This window comes from Vipera berus, assembly GCF_964194415.1.
Source record: "Vipera berus genome assembly, chromosome: 1".
NCBI classification, from domain to species: Eukaryota; Metazoa; Chordata; class Lepidosauria; order Squamata; family Viperidae; genus Vipera; species Vipera berus.
Genome location: NC_138202.1, coordinates 34,178,764 through 34,192,439, shown reverse-complemented (window position 1 = coordinate 34,192,439; position 13,676 = coordinate 34,178,764). Strand labels below are relative to the sequence as shown.

The following is a 13,676-nucleotide window of genomic DNA, read 5'->3' as shown; positions in this document are numbered from 1 at the left end:
CTGCCAGGATTGCTGTTGCTAAGTGATGTGGTCACTTAGCATTGTACTTTATAATTGCATCTCTTAAAGACAGAAATTCCAGTCCCAATTAACCATCGTAAGTCAAAGACCACCTATATGCTGTGAGCTGTGCTGCAGAATCTACTTCTGTATTCAACATTTCTGAAAGTTCATGGCACTAGAAATGCAAAAATAAAATCTGACTCTTACAGCTGGCTAAATTACTGCTTCCAAACATCAGGGAAGTCTGTTGTATTTTTAGAAAAAATGTTGTTTTTTTATTTCATGCCATCTGCTCCCATCTGCAAAAAGTGTGCCATAAAATTAAAACAAAAAGCACTTTCTAAAGCCAGCATTGATTGAACCTGTTTTTCTATTTGTCTGGTAACTTTATCATTGTTATAATGATTCTCGCTTATTGTAGCAGCAAATAGTTTTCTAGCTTTGATTTGTAACTGAATACCCTGAGCAGATACCATTATTGTTCACGATAAGCGCATCATGATAATTTTGTTTTTATAATACATTGGAAACCAATAGCAATTCATCTTGCATTTGGAAGTGTAGATTAGTTTCAATACTGGGATATTTTTCAGAGATGTCTTCTATTGCTCTTAAATCTTGCTTGGATTTTAGAGGTTGTGTGGTTCTACAGTATTTTGTTGCTTTCTTCGACTTTTTTCCTGCTCGTCTTTGACTTTCTTTGTCTTTCTTTCTGATTTAGTATTAACAGTGCTAAGACAGTCAATCAGCATATAATAGAAACACCATTACCTTATTATTCTTTAATTTATCCTGTTGGAATTAGAACTGTGTACTGTACTCTTCCCTGATTTTTTTCCCCTCTGCTTGGCATGCCTTCAGTTTTCAAGTGCAGGAAGATGAATTTTTTTCCATGTGTTTTACTTTTTATTAAGATATATGCAGATTTGCAATTGATAACACATTCAAAGAAATAAACAGTATTTCTTGGTCACAAATAGTCCATATTTTAAAATATTCTGATCAATAAATGACTTTCTTTAAAATGGAAATATCTGCTTTGAATAATATGTGGTCTTTGGGTTTTTTTTTAATTTATTCCATTTATATCCCGCCCTTCTCCGAAGACTCAGGGCGGCTTACAAGCTTAGCAGTAGCCTTCATTCTATGTATATGCCTGCTTATTAGGGCTTTCACACACACCCCAAGCGGCATTATTACAAAGTCAGCTTAATTGCCCCCAACAATCTGGGTCCTCATTTTACCTACCTCGGAAGGATGGAAGGCTGAGTCAACCTTGAGCCTGGTGGGATGCGAACCTGCACTAATTGCAGGCAGCTGGTGTTACTTAAGGAGGCATTAGCCCACTGCTCCACCAAGGCTCTTTTGAGTAAACTAGATTTAAATCATGTCAAAAGCAGCTGTAATTTAAACATATCCATCATATTCTTATAAAACGCTGCTAAATTTGAGATTCTTCTATAAGAATATTAATCATTTTGTATTGTTTAAAATGTTATCTTTGCCTGAAAAGTCATCTTTACAATAATTCTAGCAGTTTGTGATATTGAAATAATTATTTGGACAGAAATTTAATACAATAGGGATTTTCAACCTCTCTCTTTTGCATTCCCAACTCACTTTAATATCTCACTAAACCTCTCCAAAGGGACTTTGTCTTTTTTAAAAATAATTTTATTAAAAGTTTTAATTACAATAATAAAAGATAATGCAAACTAAGAATGAAAAAAAGTGCAAGAAAACAAAACAGAAAGAAAAAATAGAGAAAGAAAAAGCATCTTTCCACTGTCATCACAAATATAAACAATATCACTATTTCGTCAGCTCCTTAATTAATACATACAAAGCTCTTCATCCCATATCTCATCTCTTAACTATAGGCAAATAAGTAAATAATGTCTTCTCCGATCCAGGTGTCAGCAAAAAGTCCTAAAATAATAACATTAATTAAGAGATGTAAAACTCAGTATTCAACATCTCAACCCTTCACCACAAACAAATGCACATTTAGAATTCACAAAGCGGTCCCAATATTTTAGCTCAAACAAAAGACTAAAATTTAACATTAGAAAGAGGGGCAACTATAGTGAAAAAGGTTTAACTTGGTGTTAACTGAAAGCAAATCAATTCAAAATATTTTTCATTACAGAAGTCAGCAATTTGAAAAAGAACATGCAAAATAATAGCATCTCCGATTTTAACCCTGATCAAATAAACTGATTTTGTGTTTGTTTTTTTTACATAAAACAGTCTTTAATTCATTCAAATAATTGTTGATCCTTGTTTTGAATTTCTTCAAACAGCCTCTTTTTTAAGAACAACAAAAATAAATTATTCAAATTGCTCCCTGCGATTGTCATTTTTATTCCTTTCTTAATTTTTAAAGCCTCATCCATTTATACAGATTGTTCCCAACAAAACACAGTATTGCTGACATTGATTCAAAGTTCCAGTGCAGTTCTTCAAACATGTTTCTGAATGCCATTATAAATTGCTCTTGTTACATGTCCAATATTGAAAACAAATTTTCTTGCTCATAAAATATGTTTATTCTTTAAAATTAATTTCAAAGTCTTAATATACAAAAACCAATATTTAATATACAAAAACCAATAGTTTTCTGTAGCCAAAACTTTGTTTTGCTTTTTAATATTTTATTTTAAATTCTTAAATGAAGATACATCTTCATTTTTTTTACATTTTTTAAAGTGTAGCTTCTTTAAAGCAATTAATAGACAATTTCCAAAAGTGATTTGAAAGAGAAGTGTGAACCTAGAGTCCTTGAAAAGGACCCGTTTGCAGTGGAGCAAGTATGGCAAATTTCCTTAGCTCCCAGTTTACCCCATCTTCGGGAGAGTCCTGCTTTGCAATCTACTTGGGAGAAGTAACTGTATGGAGCACAACTTGTGTACCTTTGTGTTCTCTCTTTGACCAGAGGGGGTTGAAGGAGCTGATCTACTTGTCAGCTCCCTATTCTTAGCTGCAAATTTCAGCTCCATTTTTTGCCAAGCCATCTTTAATCTAGATGTCTTCAAGGGAATGAATGCAAGTAATTGCAATGGAAATAGACTTGAAATGCATATTGCATTTTTGGAAAGTCTACCAATAAGAATAAATGTGCCTTAGCTCCATGTGTATAACTGTTGGGATCCTCCTCATGGATAATAGTTTTCTAATCTTCAGTAGTTTTCATTATTTTCTAATTTCCTTGTGTTGCAACTATTTTCTCTCTCCCAAAAGTGCTTTAACAATCAAAGCTTGAGAGAAAACACATATAAATGTATGTATGTATGTATGTATTTTTATCCCGTCTTTTTATAAATAACTCAAAAGCAGCAAACATAAATTGTGGTTGTAAATTTATTATTATTTATGAAACTTGTACACCACCCATCTTGCTGAGGCGACTCTGGAGGGGTTCAGTTCTAATACTGAATACAAATGTTTAGGTTGAATTTGTCATCAAAGGTAACCTAAGCCTCAATTTATAAGCCCCTGGTGCTTTACTGTTTAATTAAATACAAAACAGATTTGTCAGGCCTGAAATTTGTCCAGGTTTTCATTAGATGTTTAAGAAGAAGGCAGGCCAATATCACTGGATCTTACTAATAAATATGAGGTTAATGTAAATTTAGAACTGACACTTCCCTCCTTGCAATCTAGGTGGAAAACAGTTAATGGAAAGAACAACAAAAAAGGGAATTGATAAATAGTATTTATTCAAAGAAAGGTTGAGGCTATAATACAAGTATTCCAATAGGTATCTTTTAAATCTTATAATATACTTTTGTTTAGGCAATTTGTGGTTGAAAAACTCTTGCTATTTCTTCTACTTTTTAATTTAAAGGACTGGAGGCTTGCCTCTTTTGGGAAAGCTGGGCAGTCTGCATCTATTCATTACTTTGCTACTTTAACAGTATAACGAACTTTTAGGAATATTAATGCATTTATTAGGAGCACATTTATTCCCATTGGTATTTTTCATAGTATCTGAAAGTTAAATTATTCTACCTTGTTCTGATTCTTTTTTTTTTTTGAGGTTTTTCGTCCCTTTGGCTGATGTGCTTTTTCAAATGGAAATTCGTTGGCTATAAAATCTATATGTTCTCAATTATATTATAATCACAGAATGATTCTTTCAGCATGAGAATACTAAGAGTTTTGCAATAGAAGATAAAGGCCTGCCTAAAGGCTTTTATTTTCATTTTAAAAATATTAGCTTTTTTTCATCTCTGCTAAGTATTTGTATGCAGCAATTCACATAATTATGTGACCTAGAAATACTGTGAACAAGTATTAACAAGCTTGAAACTGAAAACTGTTGAACTTCCTCCACAACAGTTTCATCCAGCTTTTTCTCTCTCCATTTCTGTCCGACAGGCCTAGATGCCTTTTCTGACTCTAATACTGTCTCCTGCATGACGGGCGTACACCATCTTCAAGCTCTAACTTCTCTCCACTACTGACTGCTGTGAATTTAGCAATCCCTTAAGATATTTGTCACAGCTATACTTCCTGTAAAAATGGCCACTTCTTCAGTTGCTGGTGTCTCTTTTCATTTGGGACAGGGGATCCTCTTTCTCTTGTATATGTGTCGCTTTGCCAGATATGTAGTCTTCTAGAATGTAGTCTTAATAACCATTTGCTGTGTAACAGATGAGTTAACAAAACTAAGAATGAAAATTCATAAGTAGATGTTTCACTATAATGAAAGATAGTTTAAGCTATTACACAAGAAATTAAAATGGCATGAAGGTTACTTTGACAGAGTAATTAGTTAAAAAGCACTCAAAATGTAAGGCACATGCTTATATTGTATTTAGACTTATAATAGGTTTAACATCAATATAGATGTCTTGACTTAATGCTTATTCAAAAGTAGCAGTGCTGTTTAGTATTCATGTGAAAATGCAATTACGCTTTTCTCTACTAATCTTGGTGATGGGTAACTTTGTGTATTTGTCTAATAAACTCAGTCCAACTGACGTCTGTCTCTGTCTTATGCGTACTACTTTCTGACCTTTTGTATATGGAAAGATTTATTTTCCAAAACAGCAAGGTATTAGTAACTTGAAATAAAGCATAAACAAGTTACTTAGAGAACAAAGTTAACAAATATTTCACTATGTAAATTGGTCTTCTGGAAAGTGAACTAAAATACCACCAAATATATTATTGTAAAATTATGGGCTTGCATCTTAACTTTTTAGAATACTGTTAAGGTTAAAGTGCAAGAACTTAAAAATGTTTTTTTGCTATCATATGCTTCTGTTCTTAATTTCTGCTTGCTATGTATGAGCCAAATGAGATTGAGCCTCAATAAAATCTTGCTCACTCAGCTGTTACTATAATGCTACTGCTTGGTGGTGGACTTTTGTTGGTATTCTTATTACTGCATCATGGTTTGCATGGACTGCAGTATGCAGCTAATAGAAATGTTGGCTATTGTGCAAGGAACTGCCTTTACCTATACTGTTTTAATACACGTTCATTTAATTTCAGTGGAAATGAGCAATTAAGTGTTCAGATAATTAAATCATTTTATCTTATTAAAACTAGCAAAACTTGTTTCATTGAAATGTATGAGAATTATAATTCTTGGTTAACTTGTCATCATGGTGAACTCTTTAAAGTGATGCACCCCTGACATAATATGCTCTGTGCTTATTTTTAATCTGCTCATCTCAGAACCATTATCACAGAATCTTAGAATTAAGGGTTCAAAGTGATATTGGAGATTATCTACTCTTATCTGTTAAGAATAACTTTTTGTGAAATTTTGTTTGAAATTGAGATACTTGCTTATAACTTCAATGACAGCAGAACATAACTGACGGGTGTTGTGATCGCTAAACTCTGACAAAGGATGAATGATTTGGTGGTTTTAAACATGCTCATCTTTTTCAGGATGGCAGTGGATCATTAAAACGCAGTGGTTCCTTTAGCAAACTTCGTGCTTCAATTAGACGCAGCAGCGAGAAGCTGGTTAGAAAACTGAAGGGAGGAAGTTCACGAGAAAGTCCTGGGTAATTATTTCTAGATGTGTTGCAACACATGGGAATTGAATTATGCGTAAACCTATCCTGCTGTGTAATGTGTTTATCTGTTGTGAGAATACACAAGTTTAATCAGGAAGCAGTTCTCATAAAAATGCAGTACATAGGATATTGTTGAAAGTTGGTCTTAAACAGATGTAAAAAGTTTGCTCTTAATTTGATTGTAAACAGTATTAAGGTTTTGTAAAAATTTTGATATTATATAAATTACTAGTTCAAGAATTGACTGCTCTGTCTTCCCACATACAATGACTAATGCACTTGGCTGGAATTTCAGCAGGTTCTCCTTAATAACAAAATATGAGCCTTTAATTTATTCTGAAAAAGTTATTAAGATTTAATTGACACATATATACATAATATCTAATCAAACTAGGTTATTGAAACTGTACAGATCTATTTAACTGGGTACTTGTTTACATTTATTAAACATGTAAACGTAATATTTTTTTTCACTTCTCACATATTAATAAAAGTTTTTTATCTACTTTGTCTAGAATTCCTGCGAATAAATTATTGTTATATTAAAATGGACTGAAATTCTTTATCCAGTCCATGTAATGCATAAAAGATATGCTTGCAACCAATATCATCATTTTGAAATCTATGCTCATTCTTCCTTATGGATCATATGGTTTGATTTTTTTTTGTAAAAAGCATGAATAACTTCACACTCCAAATATACAGAGATATGTTATTGGAATATGTGTGTGTGTGTGTTTGTGTGTGTGTTTGTAGAGAGAGAGAGGGAGTGAGAAAGAGATTGAGTTGTTTTCAGGTGTAAGGAAATAAACTTACAGATTTTATTACATGAAAGTATTATTAACTGTTACAAGAAGTTATGCAATGCTATTTTCAATAAGAACAATGGAGACAATCCTTGTTGGAAATATAGAACCAATTTTTATTTCTAACTATGGTGCTTTGTAAAACAGGTAACAGTAATAAAGGAAAGGAAAGCCTTTCTTTTAACAAGAATCTGAATTAGAGGTGATTCTTTTTTGCTACTTTGCTACTTTTTTGGTGCTTGTGATTATTGTCTGGCTTTGACTATAACCATAAGGGCCTTCATCCCATAATCTTTTCTATTTCTGTCACTTTCTAGTTTGGAATATTTCAGTATTTAGGTTATTGATAAGACAGTTAAACTTTTTGGGATACTTTTTCTCTGAACTACTAGATTTTCAGTCACTAAATTTTAGCAAAATATTTCCAAAGCCACTTACTTCTGTCCTTAAAATATACTTAAATGTGCCTTCTGTTTCTTTTAAGACTATTTTACCTTTTAAAACCAGCTTTTTCTCTTTGAAAACAACTTAAACATTTGTATACATTTTTCAGGTCTTTTATATTGCTTTAAAATTTTGCATTAGCATATGCTTTCATCATTTTTAAAGAAAGTTTGCTTTACAAATGAAAAAAAATACTTAACTACCTTCATTGCTTCCCAAAGAGCAACCCACTTTGTTCTGAAAATATACATTCTATGAAGTATTGTTAAATAACAATATTATTTAAGTGCCCTTATTTTCATTAAGAGCTATTTCTATTAATTTGATAAATAAATTTATACTAATGAATCTACACAAGTGAAAAACATCAGTTTTTGAATAGTATTGGATATGGGGAGAAGGAAATAAATGAAGATTTGTGTATTACTTTATAAAGTTCCATACTCAGTTTTGAAAGAAACTTACCTATATTTTTAAGAAAAAGGAAGATTTACTGACTGAATTATCATTAATTTGCCCCATACGAATTGCCTTTATAATATTTCAAAGTTTGTTTACCTGATCAAAAAACAATACTTACAATTTCTTACAATTGAAGTAGTATCCTTCTTAAATGTACAATTATTGTTGTTATGATCGCTTGTTTTATTTTTATTCTAATCCAAGCTACAATATTTTCCCATCTCATTTATTCTAACTTTTCTTCCTTTTTTTGCAATTCCTTCAGAATTGCAGTGCTTCCCTCTTTTAAATAAAAAAAATTGATTTTCCTTTTTGAACCACTGTTTTTATTTTTCCCAAGATGGTTGTTTGCTTTCAAACCTTCCAATCTGTCCTAATTCAGTGAATCACAGTAGATGGGAGCACTCAACAAAACTTACCTGATCTCAGAAAAGTTAAGGATGGTCAGAACTTGTTAGTATTTGGATGGGAATTTATTAGGAAATTCCAGGAATGTAAATTCTATACTATACCAACACACACACACACACACACACACACACACACACACACACACACAAACCTGACCTGCATATGTCCAGGATAATTACCAGAAAATGAGCTTTGAAGGAGTTTTTGCATTCAGAAAAAAATCTTAGGTTGCTACATTGAAACTTGGAAGTCTTGCATTCTGTGTTAATTAACTTTACTTTGCCATAATTATGTTGGCACTGCTGGAGTTCTTTATAAAAAAATAAATTCTGATATTCAAATTGTCACTGTAGATAATTATATATCTTCTCTTCTATATTACTTTCATGTTCCTATATTACTTTCATGCCGCTTCATTTCTTTAAGTAGGATTATTATGCTACAATTCAAGAAACAATTTAAAACATTATATAAATGGCCATGATGATTTTTAGAATCAAAATAGCAGGTCTCAGAGCAGTATCACAAACTGCTTTTGACAGCCTGCCTTAAGAGGCTTACACTCTTGGAAACTGCTGTTTGTGAATCATAAATTCATGGGTTCAACATGTATGATGCCTTGAATGCTGCTGCAAGTGGGAATTTGCCCAAAGAGAAGAATAACAAGATTCCAACCTACTTTTATTTAATACAAATTGTTATGCAGTTTAACCTCTAACTAGTATCTCATTTGAGGTGATATCTGTACATGATGGTGTTTATGTGTGTTCAGTAAAATATTGGCTCATAATGTCAATTTTTAGGGTTGGATTTGTTTGGTTGTTTTTTATAGAACAATCTACACCACTACCCACCTCCAACTTAGAATTTGGGCCAATGGTTTATTGAACATGCTTAAGGAAATCAAATTAGCACTCAGCAGTAAGTAATAGCTTTTTCTTTATTCAATTCTAGCCTCCGCTAGGCAGAATATGCTCAGATCAAATGGATTAGAGTTAATTTTTTATTACAGACAAGAAGCCATAAACAGTGATTGCCCAGTGCAGTGCAAAGAAGTCACAGACTGTGTATATCTGTACTCTATAGCCACAGATATCTTTCTAGGCTTCTTCCGCTCACTTTTCTAAATTAACTGGTAGGCCTCTAGATGCTAATATCCTCTCCAGTCTCAGCCCTTAAACACTCATGTTTTACACAGCCCTCTAATGTCTTTAGTGGGCTGTCTAGTGCTGATACTAGTTAAAATCCTCAATATTTTTCCTGTACCTTATTGATTTGTACTTGAAGGAATGGTGCTGCAAGAATAATAATATCATGACCTAGTTGCAGATTTTAATGCAAAATGAAATTTGGAAACATGTAAAAACTGGATTTTGTCTTGCCAAAGGCTTCCCGTATTTGCAATGGTCATATACTACTACTTGTATTCCAAAACAATTAAATTTATATCACAGAAAACCCTGGGTATGAAGTCAATTTTTAAATTGATTGTTTAATATTTCAGTGTCATCTGTGGATAATTTTCATTTAAAAACTGAGTTTATGTACATATTTGTGCTGTGTTATACATTTTTAGATTAACAATATATGTTTAACTATATATTTATAAATAAATAACGTAAATATTGCATGACTTACTACTTTATGTTGATAACACCTGTATTTTAATATGCATGCATTGAAGTTACTGAATATGCTGAAATATATTGTTATTTTTGGCACTAATACAGTGTAAATATTTTGTATACCTTACTTTATAATAAATTTTCTTGAATTTCTAAGGCTTGTTATATTAATGGTACTACTTACCATTAGGAATCCATAGGTGAGAACAATATATATATGTATGTATTGCTGGGGCTATCTTTTGGTTAACCTGTGCCAAAAGATACAATGTCCCTGTCTACTGATACACACTTGCTTTACTCACAACACAAATCCCTAAGACCAAGTAATTACAGTCACCACAATCTGGCCTTGCCAGTGCAGGGAAAACTTGCAAACTTGCAAATTTCTCATAAAAAATCTCTTATCTTATAATTTATCAAATGACTAATGTAAACTGACTGGGTAGTAATAGCCAGCTATTTCACGTTTTTCATCCCAAAACATCCAAGTTTAATTAGTCACCTGACTTTACTGTTTTAGACCTTAAAGGTTCATAAGAATCCTAGCTGCCATATGTCCAGGTTTTGCCTATATTTACTTCATTTAAAGTTAGTGCAAATGTTTGCTGTGCTAAGCACATCCAATACAGAAAAATAGTAATTTGTGTATTATGCTACTTGGTTTTAAATCTTAAGGGTAAACCCTCTTAAATTTTAGAAGCCCTTAAATTATTATAGCTGTAGTTCAATGAAGGGTAATTGTTCAATAAATCTAGGAATATACCATGGAAATTCTACAAGGTTTTATATGCATTGTTACAGCTAAATATGTTAATAATATCTTTTGGGGCTTAAGAATTGATTACATTAGTTAGTACAGTAAGATTTGCTACTAAATCTCCTCTGCAGATTGTGGACTTCAGTTGGCTAATGTTGGAATATTAGGGCAGAATTTTGTCAAATGCCTATATTCAGAGAAATTATCTTCAGAAAGAGAATCTCTAAAAACCAATAATTTAAATTATTTAATTTAAATTAAAGCTATTAAGGAACTAGTCAAGATGGGCAATCGTTTGTCCATTCAGTTACCAAGAATGAATGGCACGTTCTTAACTAAAGGATGTAGATAGTACTATATCTACTTTTAAAATAATGGCTTGAAATTGTCCAGTTAATAAAAGAATTTGTTAAGAAAATGGTACTTAAAATAATCTTAAATTTTATGATCTTTTGTGATAAATATAAGAGAATGTGTGTATGCTAAATTGCATTTCTTTCAGTCATAATAATGTTATTAGTGCAGGAGTTATTTTCTTGTTATATATGTTTTGTGTATTCAGAGCTTTCCATTTTCAGCTCTTCTGATTGGTTTATCATTGCATGTTTACTGTCCAGCATGAAGCGTGCCAGTTCAATGAATATTCTTAACGTGGGTGGCAAAGCAACTGAAGATCATTTTCAAGTAAGAAGCCCTATAATATTCTTATGCAACTAGATGTTACTGGCAGGGCTTAAAATAGCTATAGGTAAAATGACGAATTTGGGCATATCAGAACTCAAACTCAGACATGGAAATAAGTTTGATAGTGTTTCATTCCTAATTTTATGTCATAACACTGCAAAGCTTCTAGTAAGTAGGCCCAATAACTTTATTTAAAGTGGCCACCAACATTTGCAGTGTTACCCTTTTATATACTGTTGACTGCTGCTGCTAATTCATTGCTCTTTCTATTCTCTGAATATTTTAGGGCAGAAATTCCAGTGTTGTCAATAGAAACAACAAGTCTTTCATACAGATAGCAAATAAGGTGACAGAACCATGCAGTTCAGACTACAGTCGGGTGTTGTGTGACTGAACATATCTTCTTGGTTTGTGGATTTGCATTTCTTGCATCTGTCTGTATGCTTTTTTTTGTAGTGAAGAAAGTAAGTCATAATTGTACGAATGAAGCTATCTGGAAAGTCTATGATGAAGATAATTGGCTGTATGTGAAAAAACACATATTGTCTTTCCCATGATAGGGAAGCAGAAGCTAATAATTTCAGTTAGCAGATATTGTATTATCTTTATTGTTTTGTGTATTGATAGTGTTGTTCTGTAATGGCTTGTAGTATATTAAAGGCATTAGAAATTACACATACATTTTTTGATATTCAAGTCCCCCTTTTCCGGAACCATCATTGACTTCAACCATGATTATCAAGAGAAAGCAGACAAACTGTTGTTAACTGCTTTATATTAACATTTTCTGAAGTTTGCAAGGTTATCTTCACTGTCCAGGCATTTTAAGTGGCTATTGGAGTTTAGTATCACACTGATAGGGACGCAGTGGCTCAGTGGGTTAGGATGCTGAGCTTGTTGATCAGAAGGTCGGCAGTTTGGCGGGTCGAATCCCGAGTGCCGCGTAGCAGAGTGAGCGCCTGTCCCAGCTTCTGCCAACCTAGCAGTTCGAAAGCACGTAAAAATGCAAGTAGAAAAATAGAGACCACTACGGTGGGAAGGTAACAGCGTTCTGTGCGCCTTTGGCATCTAGTCATGCCGGCCACATGACCATGGAGACGTCCTCGGACAAGCGCTGGCTCTTCGGCTTTGAAACGGAGATCAGCACCGGTCCCTAGAGTCAGAAACGACTAGCACGCATGTGCGGGGGAAACTTTACCTTTTTACCTTTATCACACTGATTAGGATTAAAAAATATCTGAACAACATCCAGCATACTGATGCACTAATGTCAATCCACAATAGTTTCTCAGTTGTGTAAATTGGAGAGTTAGTCTAGAAGGAAATTAACAGTGGATGGAATTCTATGTGGCTTTTCCTATTTGCCAGCTTTTGCTAAAAGTCACAGGTTACTGACAGCTTGGAATACACTCTGGGGCAAATTTCAATCTGTCCCAAGGGGCAATAAATAAAAATAAATGTAAATTGTGCCCCTGAGTAAGTACAGGAAGATTAACATTGAAGAAATATTTTCAAATTCCAACCAATACTTTTTATAAAGATTGTTTTTAAAAGTTAAATTTCTGCATAATACTTGTTAATCATTGAGTAGGGCTACAATCCAACATGGGGAAAAAATGAGATTTCAAGATATTAACTCAGTCACGTTTTAATAATGTCTGCATGAAGACTCTTTCACATGTCTTAATATTTGTCATATTTGATTTAGTAGTCTAGTGACAAGTGTTATGTTGTGGCTGTTAACTAACCCTATAATTGCAACTAACATATATGACAATGTAGCAGATGTTTCAATACTAATGTGTTACATCAGGAGAATAAAAACCTATATATGGGTATTTGTTTGAAATATTCTTGCATTTGTATAAAACCCAAAATAAAATATGCAAAGCAATTAAGAACTTCACAGTTTTAAAAATGGAACTATTTATAAATGCTGCCAACATCTTATGGAACATAATAACAAGGGTTAATAAAAGTAAAACAGTCGGAGGGATAAAGTCTTCAGTTGGTTGTAGGACTAAATATTTAATTAATAATATGGCCACAATAGCATCATAGGGACTCTTCCCTTTACCTTGATCTGTGGAGAAGCTTGATCATGGCAGGCATGAGCATCAATATGAAAAAATGTAAAATGGTTCTATTTTTATAATTTAAATATATAACATTTGGTGTGCATTTTATATTATAAATAATCACCGCTCTTAGCATTTTCAGGATGCAACACAATTTTTTTTTGCTGAAGTTTCTGTATTTTCATGAGTTCAATATCCTATGGCAGAACTCTTTATCAGTAATGTTATGATACAAACGATAGAATTTATGATTTTTTAAAACTTCCAAGATATCTTAAGTTTCTGAAAAGCCAGTTCTGAAGATCTTTCATGCTCATATGGTACCTTAGAAACATATTCTTTTTGATTGCTTGTCTCCTAAGACA

General features: G+C 32.7%; 1 protein-coding gene across 7 annotated transcripts in view; it reads left to right on the top strand.

The window, feature by feature from the left end:
- Nucleotides 1-13,676, top strand: part of KLC1 (kinesin light chain 1) — a 45,088-nt gene that overhangs the window by 25,058 nt on the left and 6,354 nt on the right. For 4 of the 7 annotated variants that reach the window (XR_014024557.1, XR_014024559.1, XR_014024561.1 and 1 more), the window contains 3 exons: nucleotides 5,911-6,029; nucleotides 11,167-11,233; nucleotides 11,520-11,579. Coding sequence is in view for 1 of the 7 variants with exons in the window: in XM_081313292.1 (XP_081169418.1) it covers nucleotides 5,911-6,029; nucleotides 11,167-11,233; nucleotides 11,520-11,579 (246 nt within the window). In the remaining 6 variants the exon portion in view is untranslated. The remainder of the gene's footprint in view (nucleotides 1-5,910; nucleotides 6,030-11,166; nucleotides 11,234-11,519; nucleotides 11,580-13,676) is intronic. The other 3 variants (XR_014024558.1, XR_014024560.1, XR_014024562.1) reach the window with 1 other exon arrangement.